This window comes from Belonocnema kinseyi, chromosome 10, assembly GCF_010883055.1.
Source record: "Belonocnema kinseyi isolate 2016_QV_RU_SX_M_011 chromosome 10, B_treatae_v1, whole genome shotgun sequence".
Classification (NCBI taxonomy): domain Eukaryota; kingdom Metazoa; phylum Arthropoda; class Insecta; order Hymenoptera; family Cynipidae; genus Belonocnema; species Belonocnema kinseyi.
In genome coordinates this window covers 42,852,644-42,877,794 of record NC_046666.1, presented here as the reverse complement: position 1 = coordinate 42,877,794, position 25,151 = coordinate 42,852,644, and the positions used below count along the sequence as shown (strand labels likewise).

The window sequence follows — 25,151 nt, the reverse complement described above, 5'->3', positions numbered from 1 at the left end:
ATAATATATTGAATTCAATAAGAAACATGTTAAATTTCTAAGATTTCAAGCCGAAGTATATTGCATTTTGAACAAAATAGATGAATTTTCGACCAAAAAGTATTTTCTATTCAAAGAGATGAATTTCCGAAATAGAAATACAGTAAAAAAAGCGTTTTTAAAAAAAAATAGTTAAAGATTTGACCATTTAGTACATTTTCAAGCCAAAAAAAACGGATGTTTACAAAGATAAATAAAATTTTAACAAAAAAGTTACTTTCCAATCAAGAACGATACATTTTAAACTAAGAAGGATGACTTTTCTAACATGAAAAATATGAATTTTCAACAAAAAGTTAAAATTTTGAAGTTACAAAGTCGAACGTTTTAGTAAACAGTGGTCTTAAAAATAGTAAAAGATGAATTTTTAACAAAAAAGATCATTTTCAATGAAGTAAAAAACAAACAAGAATGATTTTCTACCAAATAGTTGAATTTTTCACTTATAAAATATACAGCATAAACTTTCAACCAAAAATGGAATAGTACATTTTCAGATAAAAAAATGATAAAAAAACAACTTTAAACTAAAAACAAACTCAACAATATTGTTCAATTTTCAACGAAAAATATGAATTTTCAACAATGTTGTGAAATTTTCGAACAAGAAGATGAATTTTGAACAAAATACATAAATTTTCAATAAAATTATTTAATTTTAAAGCCAAAAAGTTTAATCATGTACAAAAAAGTTGAATATTTAACCCAAAAATATGATTTGTCACCCAAAAAGTATAATTTTCTACCAAATTGTTGAATTCTCAAGACAAAAAGATGAATTTGTTACTAAACAGTAGAATTTTGAACATAAAAGATAATTTAAAAGCCAATAGTTTAATTTTCTACTATATTTATTTATTTTTTGGTTGAAAATTAATTACGAAAATTAATTAAGTTCGGAACAATGTTCAAAAATTATTCAAAATTTGAAAAAATTAAATCAAAACGTAGATTTTTGAAAATTTCTAAATAAAATTTGGAAGTTTTTTTTAAAGATTTTGAAAGTGTTGAACGATTTGAAGATAATAGAAAATGTACTTAAAATTCCTGGGAATATTTTTAATGATTTTTTTATTTTCAATACTTAATTTTCAACAAAAATTTCAAATATATTAATTTCAACAACAAAAATTACTTTTCTATCGCAAAAGATGAATTTTCAACAAAACTTCTTTCAAAGATTAAAAATATTCTTATTAAAAAATTTGTTTACAAAGTAGTTGATATTTCAACAAAAAATTGTATTTATAACCAAAAAGGATAAATCTTCATCCAGAAAGATGAATCTTCAACCAAATAATTTTTTTAAAAACAAAATAGTTGAATTTTTGATAAAAAAATGTCTTTTTCACATTATATTTATATTTACAACAAAATAATTCAATTTTCAACAAAATAATAGGAGTTTTAACCAAATGAGATGAATTCTGGACCAAAACAAAAACAGTAGCCTTTTTAATAGAAAAAAGAGGTTTTACTCAAAAATATGGTTGGAGTTTCTTATTGGGTACGAAACGCTTTAAATTTCTAAAATTTGAAGTCGAAATATATTTCATTTTTAACAAAGTAGTAGAACTAATAAACAAAATAAACAAATATTTTTAAAAAGACATGAGTTTAAAAGTTGAAATATTTAGAAAACAGTTAACTTTTAAATCCGAAAGATTAATTTACAATGAAATAGTTGAACTTAAAAATAAAAATTGAAACCTGATAGTTGCATTTGCAACAAAATAGTTGAGAACTTTTAATCAAAATTGACGATTTTTTAACAAATGAATTAAAGTTTTAGCCAAATAATTGAATTTTCAAACTACAAAGATGAATATTTTCAACCACATGATCGAATTGAATTTAAAAAATAATAATTTTTAAGCAAAAAAAGAATAATTTTTTATAAGAGAGTTGAATTTTCAACAATAAAGTTAAATTTAAACCAAGAAACATAAATTTTCAATCAAAAAGATGATTTGTCCCCATTAAAAGATGATTTTTCAATCTTCAACAGAATAGATGAATCTTTAACGATATAGTTGAATTTGAATGCCAAATATGTTTTTTTTTAGGAGAGAGTAAAATTTTCAACAAAAAAGTTCAATTTTAAAAATTAAAGATGAATTTTCATACCAAATAGACGAATTTTCAATACAAAAGGGCGAATGTTAAAAAAAGTGGAATTTTTTTACCAAAACAGATAACTTTTGAACAAAAATATTTAAAATTTAACCTGCAAAGATTAACTTTCAACCAAATGGTCGAATTTTCAAAGAGAAGAAATAAAAAATAGTATCATTTTCAACCAAATAGTTGAATTTTCATGCCAAAAAAAAACAATTTTTTAGAATATCTTTTGACCAAAAAGATGACTTTTGGAAAAAAAGTTTTAATTTTTAACCAAATGGTAAGAGTTTCAAATAAAAAAAATTAAACTACAACCAAAAAGTTGAATTCTCAACCAAAAATTTGAATTTTAAAGCCAAAAATACGAATATTTTTATAATGCAGTTGAAGTACGAGCCGAAAAGTTACATTTTTAACAAATAAACCCTTTTCAATTAAGGAATATGAATTGATACGAAGACAGTTAAATTTTCAGCAAACGAAAAATAATCAGAGAAAAATTTTCAACCAAAAAGAATACTTTTGTACCATAGAAGATAAATTCCAGATCCATAAGAACAAATTTTCTGTCTAAAAGGATGAAATTCTGTTAAAACAGTTTAATTTTTGAGAAATAAATTGAATTTTTAAACCAAAAAGATAAATATTTTTAGAATATAGTTGAATTATCAGTTTGAGAAGTTGCATTTTCAACGAATAGATCATCACGAAGCATGAAAGATGAATTTTTAACAAAAAAATTCAATTTTCATTGAAAAAATTAATTTAAATTTAAACAGTTGCATTTAAAACCAAATGTTTGATCAAAGTAGGCTTTCAATTAAAAGAGAAGAATTTTCTACAATAAAAGAGACATTTTAATCTAAAGCAATGAATTTTCTATGCAAAAAGGCGAATGTTCAACAAAAAATTGACATTTTTAACAAAAAAGATGAACTTTTAACAAAATAATTAAATTTTAAACTTTTTATATTTTTACACTTAAAAACAGAATATTATATTACTTTTTATACTTTTTATATTGGAAAAAGGAGAAAGAGTCTGAAGACTGTATTTAAATTTGAAATAAAAGGAATGTAATCGTTTTCGAATTAAAAATAGCTAACTGCCACGACTTACAATTTAAAAAAATTAAAACTTTGATTATGAATTCACGAAATTCGCAATTTATTAATTTCAAACGCTAATAATGTAAAATTTTCTAAGTATAGCACTTTAATGAGAAATTATTCAATTTTTAATCTTCTCAACTAAAACGGTAGAATTTTTTCTAGTTGTCAATATCAATTTAAAAGTTTCATTGTGATTCAAAATGAAACTAAAAGTAGCGAACTTCTGAAAAAAAGTCCATTAGCTGCATTTTTTTTCAAAAAGTACAACAAAATTTTATTTTCATGTCCTTACTTGAGTAAATTCGGGTTGCCTGTCGGGTCTGGAACCCTCGTCTCTGTAACAACGAGCGATTTGGAAATATCGATCGAATCCACCAATCATTAGCAATTGTTTAAATTGTTGAGGACTTTGCACTAAAGAATAAAATTTTCCTTCGAGTCTCGTTGGCACTACAAACTCCTGAGCTCCCTGTAGTGATAAAAAAATAAATAAAACTTAAATTTAACGAATTTTAGGGGTAATCCATAAACTACGCTTAAATTTTTGGATATTTCTTAACCCCCCCCCCCCCCCAACTCAATATCAGATTTTTATTGTGTGTTTTAAAATTCAGTTGAATTTTTAACAAGATAATTAAAATTTTAGAAAAATAGTTAAATTTTTAAACAAGTATGGTCCAGTTCTAAAAAAAAGGATTCTCAACAAAGGATTAAAAATTTATTATTTCATGTATGAATGTATGAATTTTTTATTCAAGAGGACGAATTTTCAACAAAAAATTTTAACTTTCTGCTAAAAGAGATAACAGAATAGTTGCATTTTAAATTTAAAAGGATGTTCTTTCAGCAAGAATGTAATTTTTAATCAGGAGAGATGAATTTTTAACAAAAAAGTTAAATTTTTTACTAAAAAATAGATACTTATAACGTAAAATAGAATAGCTAAAGTTTCAGTTAAAAAAGGAATTTGCAATCGCTTGAATTAGACTAAAAAAAATGAATTTTTGAAGAAATAGTAGAATCCTTAATTAAAATGAGAAATTACAACAAAATTAATTATCTACTCAAAAAGACGAATTTTTTAAAAAATAAATGAATTTAACACCCGGCACTATACATTTTCAACAAAAATGTGAATTTTCTTCCGATTAAATAATTTAATTTCTAATTAAATGTTTAAATTTTCTGCCAAAATAAATGAATTTTTATTAGTTTAACCAAGAATGGAAATTTAAGTTTAAAAAATTAATATTTAATAAAAAAAATATTAGTTTAATTGAATAAAAGAAGACGAATTTGTAAAAAAATAGTTAAATCCACAGCCATAAAGATGCACTTTTAACGAAGAATAATTTTATATATAAAAGAACTAATTTTGAAAAAAATGTATTTTCTACTAAAATAGTTGAATTTTCAACCACAGTTGTTTTTAAATACCATAAGTTTTTAACCAAAAATGGAATAGTTACATTTTCAGTTTAAGAAATTGATTTCACATTTGAAAAACGCATATTCTACCATTTAAATTTAATTTTTTAAAAGTTTGAACAAAATAGCTAACTCCTCCAAAAAAAATTTCAGCCGGTTAAATTTGACTACAAAACACGAATATTTGACAAAATAGTAAAATCCCCAATCAAAATTATGGATTTTTAAAAAGAAAGATTAATTTTCTACTCAAAAAGATGAATTTCTAAAAAATACAAAATGATCCACAAAGTAGTTAAATTTTCCACCTGAAACTATACATTTTCAACAAAAAAATCAATTTTCTTCTGAGTAGTTAATTTTTTTCGTAAATAGTTTAATTTTTAACAAAATAGTTTAATTTTTATAGAAAATTTAACTATGTGCGTAAAAATTGAACTGTTCATTTGAAAAATTAATCATTTTGTAGAACATTAAATTTTTGTTAAAAATTTAGTGTCAGTTTAAACATTAAATTGTTTTGTGGAAGATTCATCTCTTTTGTTGAAAATTCATCTTTTTTGGGTACAAAATATTTGGTTTTGAGTGGAAAATTGAATTCGTTTGTAGACAATTGATGTATTTTGTTGGAAATTCGTTTTTTTGTTGTATAAAATTATTCTTAAAAAAAATCAATCTTCTTGCCTGTGTATTCAACTATTTTGTTACTCATTCTTCTTTTTTAATTTAATTAAACTAGTAGAAAATTTCAAAATATGATTTTTCTAAAATTATTACTATTTTCTTATTAATTCGTGTTTTTTATTTCAATTAAACTGGTAGAAACTTATTTTTTTGTTTGTTAAATATACTTTAGCTAAAAGGTTAATTTTCAATTATATACTGTAATTTTCTACCGAATTGTTAAATTTACTAGCCAGAAAGACCAGTTTTGCACAGAGCAGTTCAATTCTCAAACCGAAAAGACGGTTTTTCAACGAAAAAGCTTTTTTAATTTTAAATAAAAAATAGAAAAATTCAACCAAACAAATGGAATTTTCAACAAAATAGTTCTTATCAAAATACATGAAGTTTTAACCAGTTAAATTTTCAAATAGAAAAGATTAATTTCCAATTAAAAATATAAATTTTCAACAAATAATGGAATATTTCAAAGCAGTTCAATTTCCAACTAGGTAGTTGAAATTTTAAAGATAAATTCTGAAGAAATAAAAGTGTAATGTATGCTATTTTAACCAAAAAAGATTTTTATTGAAATCAAAAATAGTTGAATACAAAGTAAGAATACGAATAGTCCATAAAATGGTTAAATTTTGAACCGGAGATGAATTTTCAACGAAAAAAAATTAATTTTGAACTGAAATCTTCATTTTACTACTAAAAAATACGAATTTTCAACTAAAAAGATAAATTTTAACTTAATAGCTGAATTATTAACTAAAAAAGATCATTTTTCAAATAAAAATGTAACAGTTCAATTTACAGTTTAGAAAAACTTATTTTTAACCACAGAATAAACGAAATTTAAACGAAATAGTTACATTTTCATTTGGAATCATAGTTACATTTGTAGTTAAAAAATAAAATAAAGGATTTTAAACAAAAAAAGGAACAAATTGCCAACAAAATCGTTCAAATTTCGGCAGAAATTTCCTTTTCATCTAAAGAAAAAACAAGTTTTCAATAAAGTAGCTCATTTTTCAACCAAAGAAATGGATCTTCAATTAAATTGATGGACCTTCAGCCAAAAAATAATAATTTTTCACAAAAGAGTTTAATGTACTAACAAAGTAATTTCATTTTCAACCTAGAAGATCAATTTTTAACTAAAATTATAAATAAGTAACTGGAATAATTTAATTTTAACCGAAAAGAAAATTTTTATAAAAGGAGATTAACTTTTAAATAAAAATACATTTTTTACACACAAAAAATCGATTTTTTACCAAAATATGCGAATTTTCTATGAAATAGTTGAACTTTCAATTAAAAAAGTCAAATTTTCAGGAAAATAGTGGAATTTTGAACTAGAAAAGATCAATTTTCAACTAAATACATAACACTTTTAATCATAAAGCTTAATTTATTACAAACAGAGGCAAATTTTCCAAGAAAGTACATAAATTTAAAAAAAAAAGTTTAATTTTTTCCATAAAAAATATCAATCTTCAACCAAATAGTTGCACTTTCATCCAAAAAAGATATTTTTTCAACCCAAAATAGAACTTTTAATCAAAATGGTAGGCCTTTAACCAAAAAACAATCATTTTTAACAAAAGAGTTTAACTTTCAACTATTTAATTTTATTTCCATCCTAAAATATAAATTTTCAACTTAAATGATAAATATTTAACTGGACTACTTGAATTTTAAAATAAAACGAACAATTTTTATACAAATAGATTAAATTTTAAATAAGAAGATCACTTTCTACAGACAAAAATTTCTTTTTTAAACAAAATATGCGAATTTTCAACGAAATACTCGAATTTTCAATGAAAAAAAAAATTAATTTTCAACAAAATAGTTCAATTTTTGGCAAAAAAATTCCTTTTCGTCCAAAAAAAAAAATTTTAATCGAATAACTCATATTTCAAACAAAGAAATGAATCTTTAATTAAAATGATGAATCTTCAAACGAAAAATAATAATTTTTATCGAAAGAGTTTAATTATCAACCAAGAAAATTTATTTACAACCTAAAAGATGAATTTTCAACTAAAGTTATAAATAATTAACTGTAATAATTGAATTTTGAACCGAAAAAAAAACAATTTTTATACAAAGAGAACAACTTTTAGATAAAAAGATATTTTTCTGAGCACGCAAAATTAATTGTTTAAACAAAATATTCGAATTTTCATGAAAATAGTTGAGTTTTCAATTTAAAAAGACAAACTTTCAGTCAAGTTGTGGAATTTTGAACTAGAAAAGATCAATTTTCAACCAAAAAAGAAACAAATTTTCAACAAAATAGTTCAAATTTCTTCAAAAAATTCCTTTTCATCTAAAGAAAAAACAAGTTTTCAATAAAATAGCTCATTTTCAATCAAAGAAATGAATTTTTAATTAAAAAGATGAATCTTCAACCAAAAAATAATCATTTTTATCAAAAGAGTTCAATTATCAACCAAGTAATTTTATTTCCAACCTAAAAGATGAATTTTCAACTAAAATTATGAATAATTAACTGGAATATTTTAACAAAATATGACAATTTTCAACGAAATAGTTCAATTTTCAATTAAAAAATACAAATTGTGGGATTTTTCACTAGAAAATATCAATTTTCAACCAAAAATATAATACTTTCAATCATGAAAATTAATTTTCTACCAAAATAAGCCAATTTTTTAAGAAAGTACATAAATTTTCAAACAAATAGTTGCTTTTTCATCCAAAAAAGATATATTTTCAACCAAAAATAGAATATTTTCAGTTAAAAATCTAATGCTTATTTTAAAAAAACGAATTTTTAGCGAAATAGTTCAATTTTCTTCTGGAATAGTTAAATTTGTAGTTAAAAAAATAATTGTCAACAAAGTAGTTACATTTTCAAAAAAGAGATAAATTTTCAATTAAAATGATGAATTCTCAAACAAAAAATTTATTTTTAACTAAAGAGTTTAATTTTTAAACACGTAGTTGAATTTTTAACTAAAAGAAGAACAACTACTAATAAACTAAAATAAAAATATATAAATACAAAAATAATTAATTGAGCCCCACGACTATAGAAAAAGTAGAAATCACTTTTCTAAATTGACCAAAATGATTAAAATAATGAAATTTTGAAGTTTACTGCGATCAGAAGTAAATTCCATGTTTTTAAATTAAATTTCAGGTCATTTCCAGTTCCCTTATTGAAAATCCTTCGTGTAATTTTAAGAAAAATAATTTTAATCATTGTTTTACAAACCCCGGGAGTTCTTCTGAAAAGAGTTGGTGTTTCAATGTCCACAAAACCACAGTGATTGGTTAAATACTCTCTCATTTTCGAAATAATTTCCGATCTCAGCCGTAAATTTCTCTGCAATTCGGGAAATCTCAAAGCTAGATATCTGTATTGCATTTGCAGTTGTTCCTTCGCCTTGTTAAATTGTCGAAGAGAAAACGGAAGTTGTGCTTTTGCAGAATTTAAAACTTCAAGTGATTCTAGCATCACTTCAATTTTTCCAGTTTTCATCGATTTATTTTCCTGACCTTCTGGTCTTTCGACAACTCTTCCAGTTGCTGTTAAGACACTTTCAAAGGTCAGATCGTTCGTAATTTTCGATAAATCTTCTCGCTGAAATATACATTTAAAATACCCATTTTATGACAAAAATAAATTTATTTTATCGCAAAAATAAATTTATTTATAGAGAAAAAAAAAGGTTTACATTTTCTGGAACAATTAACTGAGTCGATCCATAACCATCACGTAAAATTATGAATTTTCCGAGTCTTTGGAACTCGAGCCATCCAGAAAGTTCAACTTTTTCTCCTACATTTTCAATTCTGAGTTCTCCACAGGTATGAGTTCTTTTGGTAAATTTATTAACTGGAAGGTTTCTTTCTAAAGGAGAAACTTCTTGACTCGCTAGTTCGTGGCTTCGAAAAATTGGAGTGGAAAGACATAGTTGTCTTTTAATCTGTTTTCAGAAGAGAGAATTTTAATTTGTGTTGTTAAATTAATTCAGCTTGACGTTCTTTAAAACTGATGAATTCAAACTCGAAGAATTTGAAATTAAAAGAAAAAAATAATTTGAAGAAAGAATTCAATTACTTAGTTGAAAATGCAACGGTTTTTGGTTTCTTGAAATGTGCAGACTTCTAAATTATTATATTCTTTTAAAATTTAAATAATGCTTTATTATTGTCGAAAAACTTCATTTTCAAAGATTGTAAACAAGATTTTAGATAAAAATTTAAAATATAATGATTTCAACCAAAAAAAACTTTTCTATTACAAAAGATTAATTTTCAATGTAGAAGGACGAATTTTCAACAAATCAGTTGCATTTTGGTAGAAAAACATTACTTTTTAACGAAATAATTAAACTTTCAACAAATTAGTAGATGAATTTTCAACTAGATAGTCGAATTTTCAAACATGATACCTTTAATTTCAACTAAAAATGGTTGCTTTTTCAACTAAATAGTTGGATTTTCTACAAAAAAACTTAATTTTTAACCAAAACCTTGCATTTACAACCAAATAATTAAACTTTAAACCAAAATATATGAAATTTCTACCAAAGGAGATAAATTTTGAACCTAAGAAGATGCATTTTCAAATAAAAGTGGAAACATTTTTATTTTTAGTAAAAAAATGAATTTCTAATAAAAAAAGGAATTTTTAACAACATAGTCAAATTTTTCAGCAAAGATATGAATTTTTCAACGAAATAATAAATCTTCTAAATAAAAAGATCCTTTTCTAACCAAAAATAGAACAATTACATTTTTAGTTAAATAAATTAATTTAAAGCTAAAAGAAGAACTATTTTTAAACAAAATAGTTAAATTTGCAACCAAAGAAATGAAACTTGAAAAAAAACTTTTTTAACAAAGTAGTTCAACTTTTAGCCAAGTATTTGAATTTTTAATTAGAAAAGACGAATTTTTAATAAAATAGTTCAACTTTCACCCAATGCGATGAAATTACATCTAAAATGATGAATCTAAAACTGGCATAATTAAATTTTCAATTTAATCAAATTATTTTTTTTTTAAGTTTCAACCAAAGAGATGAATTTTCCAATATATTGATATTTCGAACAAAAATAGTCATTTTAAATAAAAAATAGATGAAATCCACCAAAAAATAAGAATTTTCAGCGAAATAGTTAAATGTTCTATAAAAGAAAATTTAATTTTAAATCAAAACGTTGCATTATTATCCAAAAATGGTTAATTTTATACTAAAATAGACGGAGTTTTAAACAAAAAGGTCGAATTTCCAAAAAATACTTGTATTTTCAACCAAAAAAGATGAAATTTTAAAACAAACGTTTAATGCTCAAGCAAAGAAAGATAATTTGCATTTTAATCGAAAAACAATTAACTTTATGCTAAAATAGTATAATTTTTAACCCAAAAAGACGAATTTCCATAAAATAGTTGAATTTTCAGCCAACAAAGATATCAGTTAAATTATTGAACCAAAAAGGATAAATTTTCAACAAAATAGTTAAATCATCAAACGAAGAAGATATATTTTCTACCAAAAAAATGTCCAACAAAATGGTAGTTCATATTTCATCTAAAAAAGATTAATTTTCAACCAAAAAGTTATATTTTTTTATTAAAAAAAAAGATGAAATTTATAATAACATAAATTAGATGAGTCTTTAAACCAAAAACACGAATTTCAAAAAAATAGTTGAATTTTTCACTTCACAATATGAATTGTCAAAAAAAAGTTAATTTTCTAATAAAATAGTTACATTTTCAAACTAAAAAAGACATATTTTCAACAATGTGGTTGATATTAATAATATATTTTTATCAACCAAATCAAGAAGATTAATTTTCCACCAAAAATTTGCAGCTTTACCAAAAAAAAGGTGCAATTTGTACTAAAATAGATAAATTTTTAAACCGAAAAGGCAAATTTCCAAGAAATAGTTGATTTTTCAACCAAACAGGATTACTTTTCGGCCATTAAAGATCAATTTGCAATCCAAAAAGATGTATTCTCATTTTGTGTATAAAGTGTATTTTCCAAAAAAAAGATTAATTTTTTACCAAATAATTGAATTTTCAAATAAAAAATATAAATTTTCAACCAAAAAAGTAATAAATTGTTTGCCAAAAAGACAAATTTTCGACCAAATAGTTAAATTTTCAACTCAAATTTCAAATCTTTAACTAAAACAGATTGTAATTTTTCATCAAAAACTGTTGATGTCAAAACAAAAAAATTAATTTTCAACCAAAAAGGATGACTTTTTTACCATAAAGGATCAATTTGAAATCCAAAAAGGTGCATTCTCAACAAAATAGTTGAATTGTCAAAAAAATAATTAATTTTGTAACAAAATAGTTGAATTATTAACCCAAAATTTGAATTTTCAACCAAAAAGTTGTATTATAAAAAACGATGAAATTTATAATAACATAAATTAGAAGAATTTTTAAACCAAAAACACGAATTTCAAAGAAATAGTTGAATTTTCAACCAAGAAATATTTAAGTAGAATTATTAACTTCACAATATGAATTTTCAACAAAAAGTTCATTTTCTAACAAAATTGTTATATTTTCAAACTAAAAAAGACATATTTTCAAAAATATATATTAATATATTTTTATTAGCTAAACTAAGAAGATTAATTTTCAACCAAAAAGTTGCATTTTTACAATAACAAAAAAACGGTGAAAATTATATTATAATAGATTAATTTTTAAGCCAAAAAGACAAATTTACAAGAAATAGTTGAATTTCCAACCAAAAAGAATGATTTTACTTCCATAGAGGATCAATTTGCAATCCCAAAGAACGCATTCTCAACAAAATAGTTGAATTTTCGACAAAAAGCTTTTGTCAAAATAGTCAAATTGTCAACAAAACAAGTAATTTTTCAACAAAATAGTTGAATTTTTAACCCAAAATGGTTGAATTTGGAATCAAATAGTAAAAAAAAAAACAAAATTGAATTTTTTACACCAAAATAGTTACATTTTCAACTAAAATTTTGAATCTTTCACTAAAAAAGATTTTTATTTCTAAGCAAAAACAGTTGATTTCAATAAAAAAAAAAGTTTTTAACCAAAAAGGATGAGTTTTCAAAGAAATACAAGAATTTTAAACCAAATACTTTAAATTGTAACTAAAAAAGAATAATTTTAAATCAAAAGTGGAAGAGTTAAATTTTCAGTTAAAAAAATTAATTATCAGCAAAAAAAACAAATTTTCAACAAAATAGTTAAATTTTCAACCAAAGAGATGAATTTTAAAATAGTAATTATAAAGATCATTTCAAGATGTTTTTAAAATCTCGGATTACCTAAAATTTTTGTTGGGAAAATTCTGCTATAAATAAAAAATATGTTCAAGAATTAAGAAGATAATTAAATACTAAAACATTAAACACAATTACTAAAAAACTTACCTTTAAGAGTGGAACTTCTGCCAAATTATGGTTTATTATAAAATATTTTGTACTTCGTTGACATAACCTCTGAATTATTTTGTTCCTAACAAACATATTTACGTTCTTTTCACTATTTTTCGGAAAGTATGAATTTTAATGAATAAAATTGAGATGTTCTTCTAATTACTCAAATGTCCAATATTGATATAGACTCTAATCAATTAATTTTCATTTTCGAAGTTTTCAAAAGAGTGTATAGGTTATGTCATAATTCTACATAACCGCCATACACTTTATAGAATGGAAAAAATGAGACACTTCTATTTGAAAAACATTCTAATGTTTAAAATGGAAATCTCGAAATACAAATTAATTACTTGACATTTTTAGTTTCGGAAAAAATAAACTAATTTCTATTCAACACACTTTTTTGTTGTTGTTGGTCGCTTTCAAATATATCGAATTATATCGAAAAGTACGGAAAAATCGATTAGTGACAACATATTTTTACCAATAAGCTGGTTTTCCGGGTTTTTAATGCTTTTTGACGTTAAAAAAGGGGAAAAATATATCTCATATTTATCAAAACAAGTACACTGATTCAATTTTAGATCGTAAATTCTAACCTCTTTTGATTATTAGCAGATTTTGTCCATTTCGTCCAAAAACGTTTTTTAGGTTATCCGAAGTTAATTATCAAAATGGTAAGTAATTCGGATAATTAAAGGTCTAGGTAAACTAAAAGTAGTTTTCAGACATGTTTTTAATTAAAAATGTATTTAATTTTGTTTTAGTTGCCGCTCTCGCTTTTGAGAACGGCCCAAAATCATCCAATGGTGAGTTCTTAACCTCTAAAAAGTTTTTATTTACATAGAAAAATCGATATTTCTGCAATATTTTGTTAATATTTCTGTTTATTTTCAGCTTGTGGAGTTAAAAAATGGCGAAACTTATAACGGACACTTGGTTAGCTGTGACAACTGGATGAATATCAATCTTAGAGAAGTTATTTGCACATCCAGGGTAAGTTTAATAAATTACTGTAAATGCTTTAAATCCTTTACATTATTACCTTAATGCACAAGTTTTATTGATAAATTTATATTCCAGGGATTAAATGATTCCAGAAATTTAAGGGAAAAGACCCCATTTTTCTCCTTAAATTTAAAAATTGCTCTTTGAATGAGATTTTTTTATATAATCCCAATTTCAAATATTTCCTGAAAAATTGATGTCAATTATTAAAAATAATAAATAAAGAATATATTATTTTTAATAAAATTAATGCAGGTACTACTATTAAATTCAAATTGAACGTCTTCAAATTCCTAATATTTTAAGTAAAAATAATGAATTTTCCACGAAATAAATTAATTTTTAATCAAATAGTTGAGTCAACATAATTTTTAACAAAAAAATACTTTAAACAAAATAGCTACATTTTTAACTAGAATATTAAAAATTAATTTTTAATCCAAAAAATGTCAACAAAATAGTTACATTTTTAACAGAACAGATGAATTTTCAGTTAAACTGACGAATCTTCAACCAAAAAAAAATAAATTTTCAAAAGCAAATTTTATCTTCTAATAAATTAGTTAAATTCGCAAATGAAAAATATAATTTTACACAAAAAAAAATGATTTTCGACAAAAGAAGATGAATTTTCAACAAAATTATTGAATTTTATTAAAAAAGAATGAACTTTTTCATCCAAGAAGATTAATTTTCTACGAAAACAGTTGAATTTCAAACAAAATGGATTTTAATTTTAAATAAATACAGTTTCATTTATCAAAAAAAGACGAATTTTTAATAAAACATTTTTATCTTTAACCAAAAAAGATGAATTCTAACTAAACAGTTACATTTTCGACAAAAAAATATGAGATTTATTTTGAATGAGACGAATTTTCAATCAAAACACGAATTTTCTTAAAAAAATATCAATTTTCAACAACAAAAAAATTCATTTTTGTCAAACTAGTTCAATCTTCAATCAAAAAGATGAATTTTCAACTAACAAGATTAATTTTTTTATAAAACAGTTAAATTTTCAATAAAAATTTTGAATTTTCAACTAAAATTATGAATCGTAAAGCAAAAAGATGAATTTTCTCCCGAAAAAGACAAATTAAAAAATAAGACCTGAATTTTCAAATGAAAAAGATAATTTTTTTGTTAAAAAAATTAATGCTTAAATAAAATAATGAATTAGTTAAAGTTAATTTTCAACAAAAAACCGATTCCAAGAAAATAGTTAAATTTTTAACTGGAATGATAAAAATTTTAGTTTAAAAATTGTTTTTAAACAACGGCAAATTTCAAGAAAGTTATATTTTTATCCAAAGAGATGAATTTTTAATTCAGCTGATGAATTATCAACCACAAAAAAACGAATTTTCTATAAAATATCTGCATTATCAAATAAAACGGATAAATTTGTTTAGTTGACAAAATTAATTTTTAAATAAAATGACGGGGTATTTAAATGCATTAATTAAATTTTCAGTTAAAATTAATTTTTAAAAATACTTCAAGAAAATAGTTAAATTTTTAACTGGAATATTAAATATTTTAATTAAAAAAATTAATTATCAACAAGAAAAAATTTCAACTAAAAAGATGCATTTTAAATTCAAGTGGTGAATCTTCAAAAAAATTTTACCTTTTAATACAGTAATGAAATTTGCAGCCAAAAGATAAAATTTCATCCGAAAAGATTAATTTTCTACCATAAAGAGGAATTTTCAATGTAAAAGGATGAATTTTATATACAAAAATTTGAATATACAACAATACAATTAAATTTTGAACAGTAGAAGATAAATTTTCAACAAAATAATTGCATTTTTAACCAAAATGAATGCACTTTTTCAACTAAAAAGATTAATTTTCTACCAAAACAGTTGAATTGTCAACAAAAAATTCATTTTCAACCAAAAAGCGGAATTTTCTGCCAAAATAGTTAAATTTTCAGTTAAAATGATTAATGTAATATTAATAATTGATATTTTAACCAAAAGGGATTTTTATTTTTATTTGGAAACAGTTGAATTTAAATTAAAAGACGAATTTTCTACAAAACAGTTGAAATTTTAACTCGATATTATGAATTTTCAACAAAATAATTGTCAATTTTTAATATTTAAAAAAAGATACCTACTGAAATTCGTAAAACGGCGAATCAGAGAAAAGTATGTTTGTTTTTATTGCAGAAACAAAATGTTTCAAATCGAAAATAATATACAAAAAACTAGCCTGTATTAGGACCATCTAATAAAGCATAATTAATTGGAAGTTCATTGTTAAATTGTTTGCAAACTGCGTAATTGGAAAAATGTATAGTTTTTTTTTTATATTTTTGAATAATTATTTTAGAAATGTATATTTTTTTATACTATAGTCTTTTAGCTGGCATTCAAAAATGTATTGAACATCTGCGAGCTTTCAAAAAGTAAAAATGAATTAAAACCAATTCAAATTTATTTTTAGCTTACTGAGAAAAATACTTGAGGGTTGTCTACTGAAAATAATACAGTAGACAAAAATTGATGCGAATAAGGAATCAAAATCTATCTAGTGAGTCATAAGTGGAATCCCTTTTTAATTCACTTTTTCGAAAAAAATACCTTTTATATCTATAAAAAATAGGGGGTTTTATACAGTTTATCAATTATTGAAACTTTTTAATTTAAATTTCAAAATTGTTTATTAATTTCTATAAGTGTGAAAACTTTCAGACTTTTGCAGTTATATAATTCTGAATAATTTCTTAATTATGGTAAATTTATTTATAAAAATTGTGTTTTTGAGGCAGAATTATCAGGATTTATATTTTTAGCCTTAAAATTGTCAGAGCCTTCAAAATTCAGAGTTTTTTTTAATTGTACGCTTGCACTTTTGTGTCCTTTAATTAAAATTTAAATAATATATAAAAATTAATGAATTACTGAAGATAAAAGTTTTAGTTATAAATAATACGAAGGGTGGCCGCTGGACCGGGAACACCGGGGAATGACTGATTTTTTTTTTTATCGGGATTTTACAAATTTGTAGAATTTTTAAATGCTTTTTTAAAGACTTGAACAAATAAAAAGTAAAAGCCTTTGATGTTAAAAATTGTGGATAAAAAAAACATTTTTATTTAATAAATAATTTTTTTAAATTTATCTGTACTTTAATTTTAAGTAATAAAAAGTGAAAAAGTTGTATTTGAAAAGTGCTTAATTTGTAAGTGATATTTTTTAATTTTCATGTATAATTGACAAATGAACATTTGTAGAAAAAATTTGAGTAATTTTAAGAGAAATTTAAGAGTTTTAAAAAGATAAAAAATTATCATGAAAATTTTAGAAAGTTTTCTTAAAATCTTCTAGAATCTTTTTTGAATTTTTTTTTTAAATCCTTGATAAACTTTTTAAATATTCTCTTAAAATAATTTTTCAAAGTGAAAAGTTATTTTTGATTTTCCTAGGAATCTTAAGAAAATGTTTTTATTCCTTTGAAGCCTTTCACAATTCTTAAAAAGTATCTTATTTCTCTGATTAAAATCTCCGAAAATCTATATTTTATTTTATATTAGGCTATCATTTCAAGTTTTACATTAAGTTTGAATCTTTTCAAAACTTCTACATATCTCTTAAAATTACTCAAATTTCGCCTACAAATAATAAATGTTCAATAGTTATTTATACATCAAATTGTAAACAAATTTTCTAAAATTTGCAGGATTTTCTGAAAATTGTAGAAAAAATTCAATTCATTTTGACAGATATTTAGAAGTTCTGAAAAAATTTCCAAAATAATTTTAAATTTAAAACAACTTCTAGATTTATCAAGATTTGAAAATAAAATTTTGAAGCATTGAAAATAATAACTTTGATTTATATTTTTTTATATTGAAAAATGTGATTATCTTCAATTTTATGTGCGTAAATTACCGTGAAAAATGCTTACGAACCGGGAAAACCCGGGAATTTATTTCGTCGATTAAAACGGCGACCTTGAAAGATCTCGCGCGATTTTATACTATTTTAGTGGATTTGAAAGAATTGATTCACGAGAAGTGAGGTGTTTTATAGGATTTTTAAGGGTTTAAAATATTTTACGAAATCTGACAAGATTCTTAAAAAATTTTTATTGATTTCAATAATTTGAAGAGATCTCAAAGCGTTTGCAATATTTTACGATAAAGAATTTTCTAGAATTTCGGAAAATATGGAACGATTTTACTTGATCTAGAATGTTTTAAAATATTTTCAATGATTTAACAGGATTTAATAAGATTTCCTATCATTTCAATGATTTTAAGGGATTTTATAGCTCTCAATGTATTTTACTACATTTTGCAAGATTTTAGGAAATATTATTATAGACTTTTGCAGGATTTCATAATATAATAGTGGATTTAAAAAAATGTATTCACAAGAAGTGGGGTATTTTGTAAGGTTTCTAAGATTTGAAGAATTTTTAAATTATTTTTTGGAATTCACCCTGAATTCTTATTAATTTATTCTGAATTCTTTTAATTCTTGGAAATTTTTTAAATTATTATAAATTTACTCAATTCTACTTAATCCAATGGATTTTTTTATATTTCTTATTTAATTAATCGCAAGACCAGCTAATAAAATGATCAAAGGATTGGAAACATTTAAAGGTATTTTTGCAAATACCTTGGATTTTGAAAATTTTAATATTTATTTATTGATTTTTCGTATTTTAGAGCATTGAAAATGATAACGTGGATTTATATATTTTTTATATTGAAATATATTAGTACCTTCACTTTTATACGCGTGAATTATTGAGCATTTGAATACAAATTTTTTTAATTGAAAACTTTTAACTTTCAATTTTAAAAGTTCAAAATTTAACGGCTCCACTTTGAGTGCTTTCATTTTCAGCTCAGTTTTTATTATCTCAAGTGGAAAATTTCGTAGCTTTAGTGTTCCATTTTTAAAATTTCATAATCGTGAAAAATCTTTGCGAACCGGGAATTTATTTCGTCGATTAAAACGGCCATCCTGATTAAAATATTTTCATTTTTTTGTTGTTACTTTAACAGGATGGAGACAAATTTTGGAGAATGCCTGAATGTTACATTCGAGGTAGTACAATCAAATATCTCCGAATCCCTGATGAAGTCATTGATATGGTTAAAGAAGACGTTCAAATGAAGAACAGAGGACGTGGAGACATGAAAGGAGGACGAGGTGGTCCAAATCAAAGACGAGGTCCTCGAGGTACAGACATTTTCAATTTAATATCCATATCATTTCTAATATTTATTTATAATATTTATATAATTTTATATATTTGAAATTTTTATGTTCATTCCTGACTAGGAAAATCGGGCATTACCTTGACATTTTGAGCACAGGGCATTTTTTTAGGTCGGAATTTTTCAGATTTGCTTTTGCTTTTGTGAAAAAATTTATATCCTAAAATAAGTTCAGTTGATTCTTTGGGTAGATTTTTCACTGCGGTTTATTAATTAACAGATTTCACATTCTTTCCTCTATTTTCCTCTTTTTAAGAAATCCTATTTTTTCATTTTCAAGAAAATTCCGCTTTTTCTCGATTTAAAAAAAATTGTATTGAAGTAATAGAATCGATTTCAAATCGTAGATTTCAAATTATTTATGTCTTACGGTACAATCGTAAATAGAAAAAATATATATGAGTCAAAAAAAACATGTTCTTCGAAACTCAGATATTTATTTAATAGAAAAAAGTCCTTTCAAAACTTCCTGACGTTTCAGTACACATGCGTACCTTTTTCAAAGGTTCTTAAACCTGATTTGATGATAGTTTAAATAGTCAAACAGATCAATTTTCAGTCAAAAAAAAAGGAACATTTCAGTCAATAGTTTTAAGAAAATTAATTAAAATTTAGTCATTTTTTGAAGTCTCAAAAAATTTTTTCGAGACTTCAATCGATTACAACTATATTTTTTAAAATTGTACGAGAAAAAATCGATTTGAAATACGATTTGAAATCAATAAATATCAACGGTCGAAGAAAGGATTGATTTGTTTCATCAAATCATTTTACAATTTACAGTAATAGAATCAATGAAAATAATCCAAATATTTTTGGTTGAGTCATTGCTTTTTAATTAAAAAGTCTATTATTATGTTTCGTTGAACATTCGTCTTTTTAAGTAGATAAATCGTCTTTTTTACTTAAAAACAAAATATTTTTTATTGAAATTGTCTACTATTATATTTTTGGTTCAGAATTCATCTCTCTTGATTAAAAATAATATTGTTTGGTTCAAAATTACACTATATTGTTAAAAATTTATATTTTTTCGGTCGAAAATTCAACTTTTTTGTAAACATTCGTTTTTTTTTAATGAAAAAATCGTTTTTTTTTTATTGAAAGTTCAGCTTCCTTTTAGGAAAGCAACCTATTTTAGTTGAAAATGTATCGTTTATTGTTGAAAGTTAATTCTTTTTAAGGCAAAAATCTACGATAAAATATTTTTGGTTCAGGATTCATCTCTTTTGATTAAAAATTCTACTGTGGTTGAAAACTCAAATATTTTGTTGAAAAATCACCTTTTTTTAGGTCAAAATTCATCCTGTTTATTTGCAATCTACTATTACATGTTTATTTCAGAATTTCGGCTTTTTAGTTATAAAATTCAACTATTTTAGTAAAAAATCACGTTTTTTGTCCAAAGTTCCACTACTCTTTAAATAAATATTTAAATATTTTTATTCGAATAGTCTACTATTGTGTTTCGGGTTCACAATTCAACTGTTCTGCTTAAAAATTCTACTATTTCATCGAAAGTTCAATTTTTTTTTTCTTAAATTCGTGTTCATATATTATCATATTTTGTGTTTAGAATTATTATTTTTTTAAAATTCTATTTGGGTAAAATTTCAACGGTTTTGTTGAACGCTCGTCTTTTTAATTGAAAATACGTCCTTCTGTTTGAAAATTCATGTCCAGGAAGTTGGCAACGCCAACTTGATATCGAAAAAATAAAAATTGTACTGAATTGTGCTAGATTTTTGCCGTAAAATATATTGAACAATTTCTAAAAAAAGCGAATAAAAAAAACTTAATTTCAAAAAACAGAAACTTGTGCTGTTAAACTAGCACAATAATGATCTTTTATGACGAATCGCACTCAAAATAATATGTATGTTCCACAAAATGCAATCTTTTGGACTTGTTACAAATTTTTGACTTATTTTTTTAACGTGTTTTGACGAAAAATGTGAAAAAATACGAATTTTGAAAAAATGTATTCCACGTCTGAAAAGATTGCATTTCTTTTGGTAAATCGTAATTTGGGTGCAATTTGTCAACAGATATATTTATTGTGATAACCTGGCATTACTCAGCACAAGTTTCAGATTTTCAAAATTCGTATTTTTTAATTTTTGGTCAAAAACTCGTTCGAAGTTAAAAAATAATCAATTTTTTGGGAAAATATTAATTTGAGTGCGACTCGTCATTAGAGATAATTATTGTGTTAGCCTATTTTTCAAGATTTTGACTTCAGATTTGCAGCACAGTAGTATGCATAGCGGGTATTTTATAACACAAATTTTGATAGAAATATCTTTTTGGTCGAAAATCCAACTGTTTCTTTGAAGATTTAATTATTTTCGAAAAGATTCGTCCTTTCGACTTTAAATGCATTTTTTAAGTTAAAAATGCATCTTTCTGGTTCAAAATAAACTTCTTTCTTGTTCAAAATTAATATTTTCGAGTTAATCAAATGTTTTCTTAAAAATTGAAAGCTTTAACTACAGGGTGGCCGTTTTAATCGAAGAAAAAATTTCCGGTTATTTCCGGGTTCGCAAACATTTTTCACGGCCAATGAAATTTAAAAAATCAAACTATATTTTAGACATTTTTCCATATAAAATAATAAACAATAAATTTAAGCATTCAAAGTGGAACACTTGAATTCCAAACTTTTAAGATTGAAGATTTAAAAGTTATAGAGTTCAAAGATTCAGAGTAAGTTTCAGAAACATAAATCCACGTTAACATCTCCAATAGTCTAAGTTAAAGAATCAAGCAATGAACTTTAAACAATTTCAAAATTATATTATTTTAAGTAATTTTAATTTACACATTAAAAATCGAAAAATAAGTTTTTTGACTTAACATTTCTGTAATTAGAAGTTAAATTATTTTTTATGTTAAATAGTCTAGGCATCCTTTAAAAGCTTTAAAATTTTATTTCAAAATCTTGAGAAATCTAGAAGTGGTTTAAAATTTTTCCAAATTCAAAATAATTTTTGAATTTTTTCTATAACTTTTAGAAAATCTTGCAAATAAAAAATAAAAAATTTTAATTTATAAATAACAAAATAACACTTATTATTTGCAAAAATGTTAGAGTATTTTTAAGAGATATTTAGAAGTTTTAAAAAGATTCGAATTAAATGTAAAACTTGAAATAATTTCAAATACTCACAACCGAATTTAAAATAAAATGTAGATTTTTGCAGTTTTCAAACAAAAAATTTAGGATTTTTTTAAGAATTATGAAAAACTTCAAAAGAGTAAAAAAATTCCTTAAGATTCTTAGGAAAAAAGAAAATGATTTCAATCCTTATCAAGATTTTTAGATTGAAACAGTTACAATTCTCAAAAGAAAACTGTTTTTTATCCAAAATTTTCAACTTCAAATGCTTTTAATTTTTACAGGGTGGTCGTTTTAATCGACGAAATAAATTCCCGGGTTTTTCCGGTTCGCAAACATTTTTCACGGTCAATGAAATTTAAAAAAATGGAACACTGAAGCTAAAAAAAATTTCACATGTATTAAAAACTGAGCTGCAAATGAAAGCACTGAAAGTGGAACTTTTAAAATTTGTTAATTAAAAAATGTATTAAAATGCTGAATAATTTACGCTTATAAAATTGCAGGTACTAACATTTACCAATATAAAAAAATATAAATCTATGTTATCATTTTCAATAATCTAAATTTAAAAAAAATGAGCTTTACATTTTTTCAAAATTATATAATTTTAAGGAATTTTGAGCTAGAAACATTAAATATTGAAAATTTTCAACTGAACACTTCTTAAATTAGAAATTCAGTTGTTTTAATTTTAAATAGTTTAAACATCCTTGGAAAACTTCAAAATTTTATTTCAAAATCTTGAAGTTGTTTTAAATTTAAAATTATTTTGTAAATTTTTGCAGAAGTTCTAAAAATCTGTCAAAATGAATTGAAGTTTGCCTACAATTTTCAGAAAATCCTGCAAATTTTAGAAAAATTTTTTACACTTTGGATGTATAAATAACTATTGAACATTTATTATTTGTAAATTTAAATTAATGTAAAACTTGAAATGATGCCTAATACAAAATAAAATGTCGATTTTCGCAGATTTTAAACAAAAAAAATAGATTCTTTTCAAGAATTGTAAAAGGCTTCAAAAGAATAAAAATATTTTCTTAAGATTCCTAGGAAAATTAAAAATAACTTTTCATTTTTAAAAATTATTTTAAGAGTATGTTTTTTAAAAAGTTTGTCAAACATTTAAACAAAAATTTTTAAAATATTCTAGAAGATTTCAAATAAACTTTCTAAAATTTGCAAGTTAATTTTTAATATTTTTAAAACTCCTAAATATGTGTTAACATTACTCAATTTCTGTCTACAAATGTTCATTTGTCAATTATACATCAAAATTTAAAAATTTAACTGACAAATTAAGCATTTTTCAAATATAACTTTTTATTACAATTCAGATAAAGATTCTTTACTTTTAAATATTTTGTTTCAATTTACTTGACTGAAATAAAAATTCAAATATAGCTAAATATTCAATAAGTAATCCTTTTTTTAAATTAAGAATTTCAAATTGAATGGGTTCAAAATGGAATATTTTAGACAGAAAAAATATTTAAAATTTTATAAAATCCTTTAATAAAGAATATATGATTATGAAGTTATTTGTAAGTTGAAAATAGTTTATAAACTTTCAGTCACACGCTCACATTGGTTATTTCTTTCAAATTGAAACTGTTTAAATTTTAACGTTAAAATATGAAAATTCTTAAATTTTGTACTGTTTTCAAATCGTTTTTGTTCACCTTTTATTACTTAAAGTACAGATAAATTAAAAAAAAATTATTTATTTATTAAACGAAAATATTTTGTATCCAAAATTTTCAACATCAAAGGCTTGTATTTTTTATTTGTTCAAGTTCTAAGAAAGTATTTAAAAATTCTTTAAGTTAAAAATGTAAGCTTAGAAATAAACATTTCAAATTTTTAAAGTAAAAAAATTTTTAATGACGCATAAGCTAAATAATAGCATAATTGAAAAACATAATTCTATTAATTATTGTAAAACTGTTGAAATCGAACTTGAGCATATTTTTCTTCTGAAAATTCGTAAAATTCCCGGTCATGTTTGCACCCTGTTTTTTATAAAAAAAAATCTTAGATTTTAAAAACTTTTAATTTTTTAAGCCTTTAAAACTGCATTTTAAAATTCTTGAAATTAAAACACATTCTTTTAAAATTTTTGTTTATCTAAAATAGAAAATTTTTAAAGCGAAAGATTTCCAAATGAAGCATTTTAAACTGAGTGATATAATAATTTACAAAAATCACTATTTGAAAAATTATTAAAAAAACGGTTGAAATCAAAGTTTATTCTAAACATTTTGTAAAATTCCCGGTCAAAAAATAAATGCACTGTCATTTCCTGTTACAGCGGTCACCCTGAACAACTAGAAAACTTTTGGTTGAAAATTCCAGTATTCTCTTCAAAAATCACTTTCCATATTTCGGAAAGTATGGAATCGGCGTTACAATTCACTTTATACATGGAAGTTCTAAAATGTGTAATTAAAAAAAAAAGTTATAACAGCGATTAGCGAAAGGCTAGAATTTTATTTCAAGTTTAAGTGGCCACTCTTATATATGTATTTCGAAAAATTTTTTACTTTTAAACTTTTACAGAAAAAAAAAAAAAAAAAAAAAAAAAAAAAAAAAAAAAAAAAAAAAAAAAAAAAAAACAGAAATTCAGTCTCACATTTACTTAATGAAAAAAAATCAATTCGTTTTTCAGGTACCTTTGGAGGACGAGGTAGACCACCACCCCTCGGTCGAGGAATTGCTCCAGGAGGAGGAGGTGGAGGAAACAAGCCAAATAAATCCAAGTGAATTTACTACTCCTTTTTTTTCTACTTAAGTCTTATTTTATAAGTACCTAAGAGTTTATTCTAAATAATAATTTTGTCTAAAGCGAAAAATTCTCGAAACGATTGTTACTGTATTTAAATGTACGATATTTTGCTGATATGATCCATTGTTAGCATCGTCGAAATAAATACAAATGCAGTCTTCAGTTATGGAAAAAGAGT

At 23.2% G+C, this 25,151-nt stretch overlaps 2 protein-coding genes across 2 annotated transcripts in view; one reads left to right on the top strand and one right to left on the bottom strand.

The window, feature by feature from the left end:
• LOC117182367 (aspartate--tRNA ligase, mitochondrial) overlaps positions 1-13,240 on the bottom strand; it is a 21,994-nt gene extending 8,754 nt beyond the window's left edge. Inside the window, exons 1-4 of the mRNA XM_033375566.1 lie at positions 12,800-13,240; positions 9,083-9,334; positions 8,620-8,988; positions 3,565-3,741 (exon numbers count right to left, since the gene is read on the bottom strand). Of these exons, the coding sequence (XP_033231457.1) occupies positions 3,565-3,741; positions 8,620-8,988; positions 9,083-9,334; positions 12,800-12,895 (894 nt within the window). The 5' untranslated portion in view covers positions 12,896-13,240. The remainder of the gene's footprint in view (positions 1-3,564; positions 3,742-8,619; positions 8,989-9,082; positions 9,335-12,799) is intronic.
• A 7-nt stretch (positions 13,241-13,247) lies between these two features.
• On the top strand, positions 13,248-25,139 carry LOC117182369 (U6 snRNA-associated Sm-like protein LSm4). Its single transcript, XM_033375568.1, has 5 exons — positions 13,248-13,485; positions 13,576-13,617; positions 13,706-13,804; positions 18,852-19,029; positions 24,857-25,139. The coding sequence occupies exons 1-5, from the start codon at positions 13,483-13,485 to the stop codon at positions 24,949-24,951; spliced, it is 417 nt and encodes a 138-aa protein (XP_033231459.1). The 5' UTR covers positions 13,248-13,482; the 3' UTR covers positions 24,952-25,139.
• The last annotated feature ends 12 nt before the right edge of the window (positions 25,140-25,151 follow it).

Excerpts from the sequence above, each read along its gene's own strand:
- LOC117182369 (XM_033375568.1), top strand. Across the intron at positions 13,805-18,851 it reads AAGTTATTTGCACATCCAGG|GATGGAGACAAATTTTGGAG; the intron begins GTAAGTTTAATA and ends TTACTTTAACAG. Across the intron at positions 19,030-24,856 it reads TCAAAGACGAGGTCCTCGAG|GTACCTTTGGAGGACGAGGT; the intron begins GTACAGACATTT and ends TTCGTTTTTCAG.